Source organism: Dama dama, chromosome 11, assembly GCF_033118175.1.
Source record: "Dama dama isolate Ldn47 chromosome 11, ASM3311817v1, whole genome shotgun sequence".
Lineage (NCBI taxonomy): Eukaryota > Metazoa > Chordata > Mammalia > Artiodactyla > Cervidae > Dama > Dama dama.
The window spans coordinates 2,118,791-2,136,349 of NC_083691.1; the positions used below are offsets into that span (position 1 = coordinate 2,118,791).

General features: G+C 62.9%; 1 protein-coding gene across 1 annotated transcript; it reads right to left on the bottom strand.

Moving 5' to 3' along the window:
- Positions 1–2,423: 2,423 nt before the first annotated feature.
- WDR5 (WD repeat domain 5) lies at positions 2,424–17,256 on the bottom strand. Its single transcript, XM_061154226.1, has 15 exons — positions 17,143–17,256; positions 16,365–16,428; positions 13,879–14,038; positions 13,167–13,275; positions 12,929–13,002; positions 12,499–12,588; positions 12,279–12,368; positions 12,070–12,153; positions 8,425–8,480; positions 6,825–6,871; positions 5,090–5,165; positions 4,501–4,534; positions 4,195–4,269; positions 3,710–3,797; positions 2,424–2,827 (listed from the first exon to the last, which is right to left on the bottom strand). Exons 3-15 carry the CDS (start codon positions 13,957–13,959, stop codon positions 2,727–2,729), a joined length of 1,005 nt encoding a protein of 334 aa, XP_061010209.1. The 5' UTR covers positions 13,960–14,038; positions 16,365–16,428; positions 17,143–17,256; the 3' UTR covers positions 2,424–2,726.
- Between the last annotated feature and the right edge of the window lie 303 nt (positions 17,257–17,559).

Here is a 17,559-nt window from a genome sequence, read left to right on the forward strand (position 1 = left end):
GCAAGCAGAGCAGGCGGCAGTGGTTGGGGAAAGTGCGGCCCAAGACACCCGGGATCAGGACTGAAGGGAGTGAGCGAGCAGACGTGGGGACTTCCGCGAGGATGCTCCAGACCAGGAGAGCCAAGTGCAGAGGTTTTGGCCGCCCGGCCAGAGGGCAAGGGCTACTGGCCAGGGTACCAGGCAGCACGAGGGTTTCCCACAGCTGGGGGACAGGGCCTGGCGGCTCCGAGGGCAGGGAGGGAGAAGGCCGGCAGCTGGCCCAGGGGCCGAGAAGTGTTCACTTGGGACACGTGTGAACGCTGTGGGACTTGCTAACAGTGAGGGTCGGGTGCAGGAGGAGCAGGTTTGGGGAGCTGGGGGCCTGAGACTCAGCCTGGACTCCAGGAAGCAGGTCTGGCCTGTGGGTGTAACACTGCAACTCATCAGCACACTGGCCATGTTTAAAGCCACAAGGCTGGTAAGGCCACTTAGGAGAATCTGGACAGAGGCAAGTGAGGCCTGAGGACTGGCGGGGCCGTCCCCGCACTCTCTTGGGCGGTCAGTCTGCTCCCCCCCACCAGCCCGTTCTCTGGCCCTCCCACCATCTCCCGAAAGCGTCACCTCAACCCTCCCTGCTCCCCTGCACCCCAGGCTTTTGATGAACAGGTCTAATGTCAGGAAAACACACGTGACCTTGAAACAGGCCAAAGTAAAATGGCCAGGTGTGGAGCCCAGGGTGCCGTGCAGAGGTCCCCGCTGTGGTCTTAGGGCTATTTCACAACCGTCATCGTGGGCTGTCCACAGACCCTTATCTTCAGAAATGTCAAACTGTGCCCAGTGGGATGTCCGTCATTAGTGTCCATCTGCAAATCCATTTCCTGTTGCCTGTGTAGAACTCTCCTTTGAACCCGTCATCTGACAGGTTTCCTCACTGACTTAAGTAAAACCTCCCGTCGAGTGTACACTGGTTGAGTCATTGTTTGCCTTCACGCCATTCCTGCCCCAAACGCTCCACTCCTGCCCCCTCCCACTCCAGTAACAGCTACATGTTAAGAAAGTTAAGTGCTTCTTTGGGGACAAAATTACAAGACAGGAAATTCTTTATTTTCAAAAGAGAATGCATTTTTACATAAATCTACAACAGAGAATTCAAATGTAGAAAAAATAAACTATATTCAAGGACACGGCACTCTGCACTCATGCCCCTGCCCTGGGGCGAGTCCGACACCAGAACCAACAAAACCCAAAGAACCTCAACCTCGGTCCAGAAAAACCTAGGCCGCCGCCGCCAGGGAGCCTCCGCATGTCCCGCCCAGACGCTCAGGTGCTGCAGGCTCGGGGTCCCTGCGCCGGAGCGGTTCATTCCTACCACAGCCGAGCCACCGGCATTTCGGCTTCTGAAGGGGAGGCTGGGGAAGCAGCGGCAGGCTTGTCCCCAGACGCCTGTGACTGTCCTCGGTGCCACAGCGGCTGCTGGGCAATGGCTGCCTGCTCCCCCACCTGCAGGGCCCCCTGGAGGCCGAGGACTGGCCTCACCACCCGGACCCGGGGCAGGGGACGCGCCTCCACCGCAGAGGCCTCGGGGCGCCAGGTGGACCTGCTGCAGGGAGGGGCCCCTGGGGACGGCAGCGGCTCCCTGACCACCCTGCCCTGCAGTCAGCGCCCACACCCATGGTCCCGCTGGCAGGAAGAGACCCCTGATCAAGAGCCCAGGTGGGCAGGCGGGTGGATGACACCATCTCCCTGTGAGAGCTGGCTCCCAAGCCCACCCGTCCTGAGGCTGGTGGTGGGGGGACCAGACCAGGGCTGCCCGCCTCTGCCCTCACCAGCGTCTGCCACGGACCTCGAGACATCGCAGGGGCCTGGGTGTCTTTGCAACTAAGAACCCTACCGCCTGCCCACAGGCCCACACCTACGTGGCGTGAGCCAGCAGGGCACTGGCTAGTCCTCTGCAGTCCTGGGCTCTGCGGGGATGGAGACAGTGGACACATCATTCGGGGATCTGTCAAAAATCCTTTCAACCTCCTGCCGACTGTGAGACTTCTTGCAAAAGAGCCACGCGGAGAAAAGCGCTGGGTGAGAACTTGGCTGCCACGTGAGCACACGCGTGCTCTGCTGCCTTCAGCACGGCTTGGGGTGTGAGCAGCCACGGGACCAACGGAAGCACTGAGGGTGGTCCCCACACCAGCATCACAGGGTCAATGACCCCAAAGCACAGGCTTTTCCATGGACATCACGCAATGAGTGCTCTGTGCTCCCCAGACAGACTCAGGACACGTGGTCACAGGCAGGACGCCGTCACCAGAGCGCAACTGAACGCACGGCGACGGCCCTCTGAGGCTGGCAGCCAGAAACCGTGGTGGCGACGGTCACAGCGCTGGCGCTGGGTGATAAAATCGCAAAAACGGTACAGAACAGTTACCAGAAAAAAACACAACTCGTGATAAGTTGAACTTCACCTTTTTGTAATAAAAAATTAAAAATTTCTGTGGACTCTTTGAACACAATATTTCTGTGGACTCTGAACACAATACAGACTAGGAACTCTTTCCCGGACGGTGAGAAAGGAATTGGCAAAAACGTCACCAGCAACTTCCAGACCCCCAAGTGGGAGACACGCCCCAGCCAAGTGTCTTCAGAGGCAGCTCAGGCCAAGCCCCACCGGTCCCCAGGCCTGGACCGGGAGCCCCTCCAAGAGCCGCGCTGCCAGTCCGGGTGGACTTCCGGCAGGGCCCAGCCCCTCGGGCCTAGCAGTCGCTCTTCCAGAGCTTGATGGTCTTGTCATTCTCCAGGGCGGCCGAGGCGATGATGTTCTCCGTCGGGTGGCATGCCGTCGAGATGACAACGTCTGCAAACAGACGGTCCGCGTCGGCTCTCCCCTTGGGCCCGGCCCTCCTCGCGGAGCCGCCCGCCCTGCGCTCAGCACACACAGCTGGCGTCCGGGGGGAGGACAGCGGGGCCCCGCCCAGACCCCGGCGAGGCAAGGGCTGCCCCCCGGGCCAGAGGCACGCCGGCGCCGCCGCCAAGCTCACAGCGTGGACGTCACACCCCCCACACCTGGGCCAGAGCTGCCCCCAGACCAGCGTGGGCCCTGAGGCTCCGTGGGGCCGGCTCGGTGAGCCCACCCAGGGCGGGGACAGCAGATCCCGTCGTGAGCTGCCCCCGGCGTCAGGCAGGTCAGTGCGTTCGTAGCTTTTCAGGAAACGGGACCCCAGCATTTTCCCTCCGGCCGGGGTGGCCTCAAGTGAGCCTCTGAGCATCCTGCCCACACAGAAGCCACAAGCCGACTGCGAAGGCCGAAGGCAAGGGGCAGGGGTGGGCCCTGCTCCCAGGGCACGTGCGTCCTTAGGGAGAAGGTGTCGCCCTGGGCAGATCTCTAAGGGCTCCACACTGCTGGCCCCTGAGCGCTGGGGAGAGGAGCAAGGAGGGTGGGGCCCGGGAGGAGCCCGGGTCGACGGCGCCATCTCCACACGGGGCCCCGGCCACTCCCAGGAGGCCACGGGACGCAGGGACTTCAGAGCTGGGCAGCTGGCTGCTGGGAAGGAGTGGTTAAAGCCAGAGCCAGACCGTCCCCCGACAGCCCTGCAAGGGGAAGCGTCAGACCATCCCCCACAGCCCTGCATCGGGAGGCGCCACCCTGTCACCTGCAGACGAGGAGGGGCTCCCAGAGCAGCTAGAGTGGGTGTCCCGGGCGCCGGGCAGTGACGGCGGCAGCAGACGCCCTGCTCACCTGTGTGGCCCTGAAGCTTCTGCACAATCTCCTTGGTCTGCAGGTTCCAAATGTAGACCAGGTTGTCCTCCGAGCCCGACACGATCCACTGGATGCAGCAGAGGGCAGGGGCGCGGGGAGAGAGCCGGGTCAGGGCACCCGATCGGCCGGACTACGCTCTGTGCCCACGGCCCATGGCCCCAGCAGGGCGTGCAGTCCCCGGACTACTCCCATCCAGATGCCATCCCACCGCCTGCCGCTCGCCTGGGGGTGGATTCCGGGACTCTGGCCATCAGTCACGGCCCAGCTGCTCGTCACAAGGCTCCTGTCTGAGCCTGAGGGTCGGGCGGGTGCCACTGGGGCCCAGGCAGAGGGGGCAGGACGTCCCTAAATGAGCAGTCTGCAGAGGGGGCCTTCACACTGGCTACACCCAGAAAACCCCCGCTTGTCCTGTGGGTGAGAGGACCAGGCTCGCCTGGGAGCCACTGGGCTGGCAGATGACTCACCTTCCCACCGGTGACGGAGAAGTTGGCGAATATGCAGTACTTCTCGTTCTTGTGGCCCGTGTACGTCTTCAGGCACTGAAACGGCCGGGGCCGCCGCTCAGTCACGGCTGCCCTGCGTCCCAGGTGACCCCCCCAGCCATGACTGGACGGCTCTGTGAGCACCATGAGCCCCACACCACAGCCCACCCAGGCCAAGCTTTAACCCGCATCGTGGGGACATCTGCACCAAACCAACGCCACAAAGTCACACTCTGCACCGTGCGGCGAGCCCAGGACCCTCAGGAGCCCCTAGACGCAGTCACGCACCTTGCCTTTGCTGTAGTCCCAGAGCTTCAGCGTGCTGCAAGGCAGAAGGGGCGGGTCAGCGCACGTGGCCAGGGGCGGGGGCCCTGCCAGGCGTCCGGGCGTGAGGACGCCCGGGCGGAGCGTGGAGCCCCAGGCACCTGTGGCTCAGCGGCTTTTTTTTATCGGAGGCTACTGAGTGTTAAGCCGATAAGGGATCCTCGCTGTCCCTAAGAAGGGGCATGGGAAGCCCTGTCTAGCACAGGTTTCAGCAATGGTCCATCCCCCTCCCAGGGGGCGGACCCTGCGAGCCCGCCCGCATGCAGCCCGCCGTGCACAGGAGGCCGGGCCCCAATGACCCCCAGGAGGCGCTGACGGCCGGCGACCCCGCCCGCAGCTTGTCGGAGAGAAGCAGCATGCCCGGTAGAGAAGGGACCAACGGAAGGCCACCGTGCCCACCACCCCGCGGACAGGAGGGTCCCCAGTGACCACGGAGCCAAGGATCTGAGCCCCGGCTGCATGGACAGGCCTCCAGTGTGGTCCCGGCAGGGAGGGGCGGTCCATGGCTGGGGCCTGGCTGTACACCCACCCCAGGCAGGCACGAAGGGCTTACTTGTCCAAGGTGGCGGCCAGGATGTATTTGCCGTTTGGAGAGAACTTCACGAAGGACACGGGAGGGTTGTCGTCATCTGCGTGGAGCACAGACGTGGCTGCCGGGGGGCCCCCCACCACCGCCCAGTGGGGTCACCGCCACACGTGCCCACGCTGCCACCGCCCACCACTCGTGCCAGCGTGAGAGCCGCTCCGCCCCGTGACCCCAGGACAGGAGAGCTTCGGGAACAAAGGCCCTGTGGCCAGTTGGCCTCAGGAGGCTGGGCCTTCAGCGCCCCGGGGCCACGTCCCCTCAGGGCACAGAGAAGGCCTCAGGGGGCCATCTCGCAGGGGGGCTCGCCCACACCCAGCTGCCCTGAGGATGCAGCGGCCCCGCTGAATCGTGGCGGCCGTTCTCCTGAAGGTTACAATGGATCAGTGCAGGTTCTCCCTGGAAACCACCTAGGGATGTCACGCCCACGCCCCCGCGCCTGACACTCGGGGTCCAGCACACCCCGGGGACCCTGGGGAGGCGGGTCGGAGCTGCTGGCTGGGCAGGACCGGCCTGGGAGGCATGTGGCCAGGTGACTGCGCCGCCCCCCCCTGGGGAGGAGCCCCAAGTGCACCCTGGTGAGGGGCCGCCTGGCCCTGGGTCCCGAGCACCGGGGGTGGCCCGCGCGTTACCACCTCGGGGGGCCCAGGCCTGTGCCCCACGCGCGGGGGGCTGCTGCTCCCTCTGCCGGGTGGACACTGGAAAGGCACAGGGGGGCGCGTGAGGGCCACCCCGCAGCTGGGACAGACTCGTCTGAGGACGGCCTAAGGGCCTGGTGCCCCAGAGCCGAGATCAGATGGGGCAGGATGCAGCTGTGGCTGTCTGTACCCTCGGGCCTTGGCTCCCGCCCAGCCGTGGGGCGGCCACGAGGAGGCCACGAGCTCAGGTAAGAGCCCTCACTCGGCCACAGCACGGTGGGCATGCCCAGACCCGGGGCAACATCTCAGTCAGAGCTCACAGAGCGAGAAAGCCACAAAGCCCACCATGGCCCTCCCCGACCACCCGCCCTAAGCCTGGCCCCGTGGGCCACGCCTCAGAGGTGGATTACGTCAGATGAGGCGGCTAGGCAGGCCACGGGGGTGCCCAAACCTATCTGACCAGCGTCCTGTGACCTGCCGGGGGGGGGGGTGCCCACGGAGGGCTCGCGGGGAAGGCCACGGAGAGGCAGAGCCAGCCCTGCCCACACCCCGACCGTGGGCTCCGGGCTCCAGGACGTGGGGACAGCTTTCTGCTGCTGCAGCCACCACCCGGCCTGCAGAGTGCTGTGACCGTGGCTGGAGCGGAGCCTCAGGGCCACGCCTGCTCCCACGACAGCCCAGGGCCCACGGAGCCCGCCAACTCAGCCACCACGGCAGAGGCCTTCCATCGGGACTCAGAGATCAGCCTCGCTGACAGCAGCCCCTCCCCGCCCCGAGGCCCCGGGGGCCGCACACCACCCTCTGGCCACACACACACCCCTCCCCTACCCAGTCGCGGCACCACTGGCCACAAAGAGCGCACTGCCTTCCGGTTTGGTGCCACCCGCCCCAGCAGAGCCCCACGCTGTCTGCAGAGGCCCCGGAGCCCTCCCCCCAACCCCTGCACCCCCAGCAGACGGGGCTCGCTGAGGGCCCCAGCCAGGCTGGACAGCAGAGCTGAGCAGGAAGGAGCGGGAGGAGGGGGGACAGCAGGAGAGGAGGCACCCCCGCAGGCCAGCCCCACTCACCGATGAGCGTCTTCAGGCACTGGCCCGAGGCGGTGTCCCAGATCCGACTGCAACGCAAGAGGCACAGCGGTGACCACGGGGCCCAGGGCCCGCTTCCCCACGCACACGCTTCCTGTCCTGATGCCTCGCTCACTCGCTCCGTCTCTCTCAGCGCCACAGGGAGACAGTGGAGGAGGGCACGAGTGGCCCGCTCCGCACCCACGGCCACCTGCCCAACCCGCACCCCCGCAGGCTCTCCAGGCGCCGGCATGCCAAGCACGCAGCCCCGGGGGCAGTGCTTCTCACACAAACAGTGCATCGCGGGCACCTGTCTGGATGGCCTCTGGTGGAGACAAGAGAACCTGTTCTAAGAGCTGATACTCCCCGGCTGGACATGCAGGCGTCACGCCAATCCAGCCTCAGTGCGTGTGCGGTTCCTGCCAGCACGGCACCCCATGACCTAGAGATCAGCCTCGATCCCCTTCTCACGCGATGACTTTCTCTTCTTGTCACGTTAGCTGGAAACCCCAAGTTGCACTCAGTGATGAAGGAGACGGGGGTGTGCGGACTGTCCACAGGCCACACACGACCCCTCACACGTAAGAGACACACGGCCTGTGGCACGGTCAGCCCTGCCACGCCCCAGGAGCCCTGCTGCAGAGCCGCCAATGGCTGAGCGCGCTTGCGCACACCGGGTCCCGCGCAGCCAGGCCCCCAGGCAGCCCCGGCTGGTCCTGACCCCCTCGGCCTCCTGCTCCTCCACCTGCTCGCCCGTCTCGGCCCCTGCCGAGGCCCCGTCTCTGCCTCGTATCCACCCGGCCCACCTACCCACCTTTCTCTCCCAAGCCTGCACCGACGCGCTTTGATTCATGTGTTTCTTGAAAACAAGCAGAGGGCTTCTGACCCACACCTGACGGCATCTCCTGCGGGGCTTGGCCAGGCCCACTGCCGCAGCCACACACACCGCACACTCCGGTCCTGCGCTTTCTCACACACGTCACTTGTTACTCTAGCTTCTCTGTTCCTGGCGCTAAACGTGGACACACTTCTAGTGCCTCCGTCTTTGTCTCCCGTAGCTGGGAAGACCCCTGTGGGCCATGATCTCTCCAGTTACCGCTGTGACGCCACTCTGCACACGCAGACACCTCCTGACGCTCCGCCCTCACACGTGCTGAGGTCAGCTTAAAACATTCTCCCTACATCTCCCCGTACATCTCCCAGCGTTCAGACAGCACTTCCACTGCAAACGTCAAGGCCACGGGCCTGACCTCAGACGCCGTGCTCTCGAGACAGTGGCCCCCCCCTTCCCCTCACGCCCCCAGGAGTGGGACATGTGCTCTCACCACCACGTCAGGACCCTGACGCCCCCAGCGGGACACTCGAGGGTGCGCACGCCGGCACACCTTTCCTCCACCGCCCGCCCGGGGCCACGAGCTTAGGACGCCCACCGTTCAGGGCCCACAAAGAGCCTCGTCCGGGACAGCTGAGCCTCCGCCACCCCACCCGCCCCGTGGCCCCCGCCCGGGGAGCAGAGGCTTCCGCCGGACGCCCAGAGGCACAAACAGTGCGAGGGAAGGCCGTTACACACTCGCTGGTTCAGTCAGGTGAGACTGTCACTTACCAGAGACCATCGTAGCTACTGGAAACTATCAAGGATCCGTCCCGATTAAAGTGAACCTGAGAATGGGGGGGGGAGGGGACAGAAACTCACTCTGAGATCAACACAGACGTGTCTCGCCGGACAAGCCCCCGTACACCGAGCCAAGGACAAAGGACACAGATGGAGCAGCTCTGAGTCCTCCTGACCTCCTGAGACTCAACAGATGCACAAGCAACGTGGATGAAACGGTCCTTCTCACCTCGCGTCTCCAGCAAGCTTGTTTCCTGACGCAAGACTGAGCCACACAGAGAAAACCAACCGAGAAGTCTGGAGTATTTCAACCACGGACTACAAAACGCACCGCAGAAAAGTAACAAACACGGCGCACCCAGACGCCCTGCTCTGTGCGGAGACACCCAGCTGGCCGGAGCCTGTCTGTGGACGCGGGCATGACAGTGGCCTGACCCCGGCTTCCATCCAGAGAGAAAAGTCAGGGGAGACGCCCTCGCAGACGCTCGCGAGCTTTCACTCATGCACGTACCCCTGCCCACCAGGCACCCCCCAGAACCACGAGACGCCCAGATCACTGCTCCGAGTGCCCAGACACCGACCCCTGGGATACCTAAGCCAGCATGAGCTTTCCCAACAAGGTGGGAACACGATCCAGGCTGCTCCAAACTGTGTGGCTGGGACAAGGCGCAATCTCCAGGTGGGAGGCCAGCCTGGGCGGTCTCCAGAGCAGTGACTTTACCCGAATGTCTGACCCTGCCCACGACAGGGACAGGCGAGACACATCTGATAATCCAGAGCCACCTGACCAGCCCCTTCTCCTGACTGGTTGGTCTTTGGTTTGTCCTCTTTCTTTTTTCTGACTGACTCCTCTGCTGAGCAGCAAGAGCAATCAACGTCAGAAGTTCGAGTCCTGGGCAGGACAAGCTGTTTGACCACAAATGACCCTGGTGGAGACGCCACGTTCGCTGCTGCGTGTGGCGCCTGTCCCGTGAGAGGGCCCCCGAGAATCTGCATCTCTCCCACGCTCCCGGCAGAGGCCAGTCCAGGACCGCAGCTGGGAGAACTGCCGTCCATGCGGCCCAGGGCCCAGGACGGGGCTGTGCGCGCCCCTTCCACTTCTCAGCCGCCGCAGCAGGGAAGTAACAGCTGGAACGAGCCTGATGTGTTTCATTTCACCCAGTGTCCCCTGGAGGGCACGGCAGCCCACTCCAGTATTCTTGCCTGGAGAATCCCATGGACAGAGGAGCCTGGTGGGCTAGTCCGTGAGGGTGCAGAGAGTCAGACACAACTGAAGCGGCTGAGCGCACACGCACGCACGCGTCTGAAACACTTCAACACACGACCAGCATCAGAAACTACCAGCGAGACACCTGACACCCTTCCGGTGCTGAGTCCTGGACGCCCGAGGCTCGCAACCTCACACTCCCTCACACCTCAGTCGGGATGCTGCCCGGGGGGCCGGGGGCCTCTGTGTGGACGACGTGGCCCGAGGAGCCGTGGTCGCTGGCCCCGCCGGCTCCCCCGTGGCACCGACAGCTTCCTGCCCCCCCGCCCCACGTGCTCCTCAGCCTCCCAAAGCGCCTCCCTCTCAAACCCGCAGCACCTGAGCTCAGCACACTCAGCCCTTGGAACCTGCACACTGCGAGCTGACGGAAACCCCTTGCAGGTGACGCTGAGCCGGCCCAAAGCTCGCACCGCGCTCCACCCTGTTCCTGGCCACGTTCAGAGGGCACAGCCAGGCAATGCAGTGAGGAGTCCCTCTGCACCAGCGCTGGGTGAGGGCAGGACGGCCAGAGTGTGGGCCACACACCTAATGGCATGCAGACCCGGGCTCTGCCAACAACCGCCCACGGGCGCCGCGGCACGCGCATCCCAGCCTGTTCACCAGAGCCGGGCTGCACCCCTCAACACAGTGAGAGCCGCCAGGCAGCGTCCGTCAGGGGGGCCAGCACAAAGTGTCAACTGCCGGCAGGCACAGAGCCAGAAGGAGCCCAAGACCCGCACCCAAGCGGGGAAAGCTGGAGCAGGACACCCTGACTCGCAGCACCCCTCCCTCCAACAGGAGGGGTGCACTGGAGAACACAAATTTAAAAACTGCGGCGAGCACCCTCCTTGCAGCCCCAGGCACGAGGCAGGAGAGCGGGCCAGCACCACGCCAGGCAGCTCCAACCAGCTCACTCAGCGCAGTCGCTCAGGCGTGTCTGACTCTACGCAACCCCACGGACCGCAGCACGCCAGGCCTCCCTGTCCATCACCAACTCCCAGAGTTTACTCAAACTCATGTCCGTCGAGTCGGTGATGCCATCCAGCCATCTCATCCTCTGCCGGCCCCTTCTCCTCCTGCCTTCAATCTTCCCCAGCATCACGGTCTTTTCAAATAAGTCAGCTCTTCACATCAGGTGGCCAAAGTACTGGAGTTTCAGCTTCAGCATCAGTGCTTCCAATGAACACCCAGGACTGATCTCCTTTAGGATGGACTGGTTTGACCTCCTTGCAGTCCAAGGGACTCTCAAGAGTCTTCTCCAACACCACAGTTCAAAAGCATGAATTCTTCAGCGCTCAGCTTTCTTTATAGTCCAACTCTCACATCCATACATGACCACTGGAGAAACCATAGCCTTGACCAGACGGACCTTTGTTGGCAAAGTAATGTCTCTGTTCTTTAATGTGCTATCTAGGTTGGTCACAATTTTTCTTCCAAGGACCAAGCGTCTTTTAATTTCATGGCTGCAATCACCACCTGCAGTGATCTTGGAGCCCAGAAAAATAAAGTCTGATACTGTTTCCACTGTTTCCCCATCTATTTGCCATGAAGTGATGGACCAGATGCCATGATCTTAGTTTTCTGAATGTTGAGTTTTAAGCCAACTTTTCCACTCTCCTCTTTCACTTTCATCAAGAGGCTCTTTAGTTCTTCTTCACTTTCTGCCATAAGGATGGTGTCATCTGCATATCTGAGGTTATTGATACTTCTCCCGGCAATCTTGATTCCAGCTTGTGCTCCATCCAGCCCAGCGTTTCTCATGATGCACTCTGCATGTTAAATTAAATAAGCAGGGTGACAATAACCAGCTCATTACGTGTCCCCGAAAGGTGAAGGCTCTGGGCACAGCATCAGCGGGACAAAGGCCTTCCACGGCTAAGAACGCTTAAAATCGCTCACCTACAGGACTTCAGAATCTGAAAAGGACCAACTACTCGACAACAACAGACAACCTGTTTATACACGATTCCTTCTACTTTTTAAAAAGTAAACTTGGCTAAAAAACGATTTCTGGCTCTTTGTTGACAAAAAGACACTTTGCCTAATTTGTACATGGATACAAATGGGTACCCACATGACACGTGGGTAGTGTAAGCCTTGCACACTCACCCCACGCACAGGGGAGCCCAGAATAGCCACTGTGGACCACGCAGGGAGGACACCTTCCCCCCGCCTGCTCACAGCTGGCCACCGCGACCCCAGGACGCTCCACCCACCGGTCACCTCCACGCCACACTCAGGGCCTCGGTGGTCACACCCGCACTGCTCGGCCCTCGTGGACCCGGCTCCCTGCCTGCCCTGTGAGACCCCGTGCAGGGGCGCCTCCCCCCACCCCCCGGGCACACGTCCCCGAGCCCGGTCTCTGCCATCGGGGCGGCGGCGGGACTCACGGCTGAGACGGGGTCCGAGTGGGCCGGCAAGGTCTTGAGGCACTTCCCTGTCTTCACGTCCCATATCCGCACACTCTCGTCAAACTGAAGGCAGAGGGAGAAGTCACAGCAGTTCCGCGGGGCAGAGCAGAGGGGATGGACCCCCAGCCCCAAGCCCCTCAACGAGCAGCCCGCGGAGGGCCCCCCGCCCAGGGGAGCCGTACACTTACAGAGCCGGAGACGATGAGGTTGGACTGGGGGTTGAAGTTACAGCAAAAGACGTAGTTGCTGTGTCCCTTCAGGGTTTTCAGACACTTTCCCTAAAATAACATCATTCCTGGTGGTTATTTCCCCAAATACCCGTGTCAGGTTGAACCCGCGCCTCCCAACCCGCAACAGTGGTAGAGCGCCTACGCCACTCATCAGCCACACCGCGTCCCCGGGGCTTACCGAGCTCACATCCCAGATCTTCAGGGTTTTGTCATCTGAGGCGGAAACAAGGAGGTTAGAATCTGACGACCAGGCCACGTCGGATATGCCCTGCGGGAGGAGACACACGGTCACTGCTTGACAAAACAGGACTAGCCAGCCAAAGTCAGACCCCCAATGTCCAACTGAAGATAACCAGACGTCACGCCCTCAGCTCGAGAGGACTGCACAGATGGACCCACAGGCCAGGCCCAGAAGCCGGTTCCCTGGGGCTCTGCCAGGCCTGCAGTCAGGCACAAACGCACCTGAGGAGGTCAGAGCTGGGAGGCAGGTAACGACCTAAAAAACTGGGGAGGAGGCCCACGCGGGGGCCTGACCTTAACCTGACAGGTCTGGGAGTTGGGCACGCCCCACACCCAGCAGCAGCTTCAGTCCAGGGGCGGAGACCTACCAGCTTGTGACCGGAGATGGTTTTCTCAAATTTCCCATCATATGCTCCCCAAATCTTAATGAGTTTGTCTGCAGCTGAAAGAAAGGAATGAGAGGCAATCAAGGTCTCCAGTCAACACCTGGGCTGCCCACAGCCGCACCCGAGGAGCCGCGGTCCTCAGCCCCTGCCACCAGGCTCCCCTGGCCCAGCCCGATCCTGCAGAGTCTCAGCCAGCAGGTCACAGGGTGGGAGCACCTACACGAACTCGCCAGCCACTCCCCGTTCGGGCTGAACTTCACGGAGGACACAGCTTTCGTGTGACCGGCCAGGGTGAATTTAAGAGCGTAGTTTGGTTTCACTGGTGTGGGCTGTTAAAGAGAGAGTACTGGTCAGCACACAGTTACCCCACTGCCCACTGATCGCCAGTAGGGACGTGATGCCCGAGGTTAAGGTCAAGCTCTGAACGGTGCCTCCGAGAGCCCTCGTCCGCCTGAACACACGTGCCTAACCCTGAGCCCGGACTGCCCGCACCAGTCCTGCTTCTCCCGTAGCCCTGCCAACCCCTCCCAGAAGTGCCCGCCCCCCTCCGTGCAGTTGGGAGCCCCAGCAGCACCAGCCCCCAACCCGTCCCGAGGTCCGCCTCCCCAAGCTCCCCTGAATCCTGCACCCTTGGGCAGACCTGCCTGTTGCCTGTAGGCTACCTCCACAGGGAAGGGTGGGACAACAGCTGGGGAGCTTAACAAGAGACTCTTAAGATCAAGACCAAAGGTTGACAAAGTCCCCTCCCCAGGTGACACGTGGGGCATCCCCAACACAGCCCATAAAAAGCACTAGCTGGGAATGTGGTTTGGAGTAAAAACCGGCAATATTTCAGTGGGGAGGGAGAACAGGCTTTTGCGCTTAAAACAACATTTCCGCATGTCTCACAGCCTCCGTGGCCTGGCGGTTCCCCGGGGCCCTCAGGGACGCACCTTGCTCTGTGTGGCAGAGGACGACGGGGTGGGCGGTGCTCGGGCGGCCTCCGTCTCCGGCTTCTTCTCCTCGGTCGCCATGGCTCTGCAGCGCCCCAGGCGGAGAGGTCACAGCCCCGAGTGGAGGACGCACCGCGGGAGGGTGTCTGCCGATCCAAGCCTGCAGAGGGGACAGGCCAACACACAAACCATGCTGCAAAGACGGGTGCACTCGAGGGACCCACCAGGTGCTCCCGTGGTAAACAGTCTGCTTTTCCACGGCTGGGGCCATAGGTTTGATCCCTGATCAAGGAACTAAGACCCCATATGCCACATGGTCCAGCCAAAAATAAACAAACTTATAAATAAAATATATTAAAAACTTAATGTCCACGAAAAAGAAAAAACACTAGATGACCCTGCTGAGCCCTGCAGCAGGAGCTGTTCTGGACCACGGTCCTCTCCACCCACCTCCTCGCTAGTCCTTTTCAGACACTGCTGCTCTCGTCCCACCTATGGATCAGAGTCCAGGACCCACCTTCAGGGGTGGTTCCTGCTTTGTTACCCACATGTCTGCAGAAACATAGTGAAGTCCAGACAGACAAAAGGCAATTCTCTTCAAAGATCCCCTCATACACTTAAAACAAATCAGGGCTTCCCTGGTGGCTCAGTGGTAAAGAATCCATCTGCCAATGCAAGGGTCATGGGTTCGATCCCTGGTCCGGGAAGAGCCCACGAGCCGTGGAACAACAAAGCCCGCGCACCACCACCCCTCAGCCTGCGCTCTAGAGCCCGGGAACCACAACTACCGAGCTCACGTGCGGCCACTACTGGAGCACCTTAGAGCCCGAGTCTGTAACAAGAGAAGCTCATGCAGCAAGACTCGGCAGTGCCAAAAATAAATAAATGTATTAATGATAATAAAAAATGTAACCGAGGATCTCTTGATCAGGAAACAAACATGCTGAGCGACAGGAGCCAGAGCTGCAGGAACGCATCCAAGCCCCTGACAGCACCCCCAGCGATGCAATAGTGCCAACAGCCACGACCGAGAGCAGGAGCGCAGCCCCCGTGGCCCTCCTCCCGCACTCCAAGGCCGCCGAGGGCAGGCTGCAGACACAGGGACGCTTGAAGAACGCGAACAGCGAGAGGCGCTCTGCCCCCCGTGCGGCGGCGACCAGGCAGCTGGAAAGCACAGCCCAGAGCCAGCCCTGCCCGTGGAGTCCCCACCGCCCAGCCTTCCTAGAAGCCTTCGCCTGAAGCACGCCCAGACACCCTGCAGGCCAGCTCGCTGCAGAGGATGGAGAGACAGCGGCGTGAAAACGGGAACCTGGGCAGAGCCATACAGCAAGAGCCTGGCTTCCCCTATCCCAGGAGGACACGCTACTGGGATACTGGAAAGCCAGGTGACCCTGAAACAGGGAAGGCATTATTCCAGCGCAGAACCACCGAGACACCCCACAAGCATCGCAGGCCATCCAAGTCCGGAAGCTGGCACCACCGTGAAACAAGGAGTTCACACACTGTAAGTTCTAGCTCAGCGCTGAAAACTGAAGTCACACCAAGGCGGAATGGATGGAAGCCATCCAAAAGAGCATGTCCTGTCTCCTCCAGGAGGAGAGGAGAGAAACCATCACACAACACAGCAGTGCAGAGCGCCGGGCCAGCCACCGGCTGCAAGGATCGCGGCCCAGGGACGGCGCGGGGGGCACCCAGAGCGGAGTGGGGGAGGCCAGGGGCTGGTCAGTAAACCCGCCCGGGGGCAGGGTGTGGGGCTCAGGAAGCACTTGCTGCTCGGTGAATACCTTCAGTGCAACCAGGCCCCGCCAGCGGACCCAAGTGCTGCCTTCCCTGGGCGGGCAGAGGAGCCAAGGCCCAGGGCTGGACGGTCTGTTTCACAGAAGCCGGCCCCTGAGCGAGCCAGACCACAGCTAGGGCTGATGGAGGGGAAGCCCAAGGCGCGTCCACGCCAAACAAGGCTCCGTTTGGGATGGGAAGGGCAGCTCTGAGGCCTGAGCAGCTCCTGTTAGCATGGAAGCCAAGACCACCAGGTGAGGTGAGGCTGACCCCTGCAAACCTGCTGCCCTCAGGTGCGGAGCAGGGATACACAGGGGGTCTCGCAGAGAAGGTGCCCGACTCCTCCCAGCTCAACCCCTGCCCAACCCGTCCACCAGCAAATCATTAACTGCACAAAACATCAGGGCACGGAAATCCAGCCCAACTCTTACAAATACAATCACTTGACTCTTAACGTGTGGAGCCGGCCTCCAGAGCAATTACCAACAGACCCCTGTTGGCACCCAGGTGAGCCTGGCCATCCAAGGCTGAGCCAACCGACTTGGGGGTGGAGTGCGCTCTTGGTCAACCGGTAAAATGCAAAACGCTGGCGGCTCCACTCCAGAGACTGGGCCCCCGCCCGTGGGAAGAGAGAGGGGTCACGAGCCGCCGGAGAGCCAGGGACCCCCGATCTCGGCACTCCACCGGGGTTCTCAGACGCGCCGGCTTACCTCTCTGCCTCCTATGGAGCCTCGCCAACCTCGGAAGCAGTGTCTCCCTCAGGAGACAGGGAACCTGGGCGGGAAGAAACGGAGTGAGAGGGCTCCGGGGAGCATCTTCCACACCCCCAGAACGGCTCTCGCACGCCAGGCTACAAGGGGTCTGAGGCTCCACCGCGGGAGCGCGGTGGGCTGTCCGTGGCCGCGGGCAGCCCCGCGATCCCCGGAGCCCCGGGCCCTCCGGGGAGAAGGGAGCCCGGCTACCTCGGGCAGGGGTCGGGGAGAGGAGGCGGCAGGCTGAGGTGGGGGCGTCTCTGCAGCTGAGGACAGATCGGGCGCCGCACCCAGGCGCGGGTTGGCCCAGTGGGTCGGGGGTCTCTCTCTCTCTCTCTCTCTCTCTGGAAGCAAAGGGGGCGCCGTGCACGGCTACGCTGGGGGGTCGTAGTCCCGGGGCCGGGGGGGGGGGGGGGGCTCGTCACCTGACCGCTGGGGGCGGGGAGGCCCCCCCGAGGCTCGGCGGTCCGGGCGGGCCCGTTCGCGGCGGGCTCGCGTCAGGGCTGAGGGCCGCCGGGGGCCCGGCGTCCGGCGGGGAGGAGGCGCGCGGCGCGGGCGTCCGGAGGCGAGACGGCCGGCGCGGGGCGTCCGCGCTGCGAGGCCCGGCGGGGCTGGACCCGGGCCCGGCCCGGGCCGCCGGAACACGTGCGGCGGCGGGAGGCGCGGGGGGCGCCGGCGTCCGCCCCAGTCCCGCGCCCCCCGGGATGTGCCCGCCGGCCCGGTGGCCCCCGCTTACCTGCCGGGGGCGGTAGGGGGACCGAGGTGAGCGCTCCGGGCGTCGCGTCGCCGCCGCCTGGGCGGGAGCCGGGCCGAGCTTGACTAGGCGGCTGGGCGGCAGTGCGCGTGCGCCTGCGCGGGGGGCGGAGGCGGACGGGGCGGGGCAAACGCACAAAGCCGGCCTCTCGGAAGGGAGCTACGGGAGGCGACGAGGAACAGAATGCCTCGGTCTGGCTCACCGCCTTAAAGGGACAGTGTGCTGCGCGAGACCCCTGCTTTAAGGCATTAACCCTAGTAGTGGCGCTTTGGAAAACACCATGATGCTGGGAGAGATTGAAGGCGGGAGGAGAAGGGGACGACAGAGGATGAGATGGTTGGATGGCATCACCGACTCAATGGACATGAGTTTGGGTAAATCCCGGCAGTTGGTGATGGA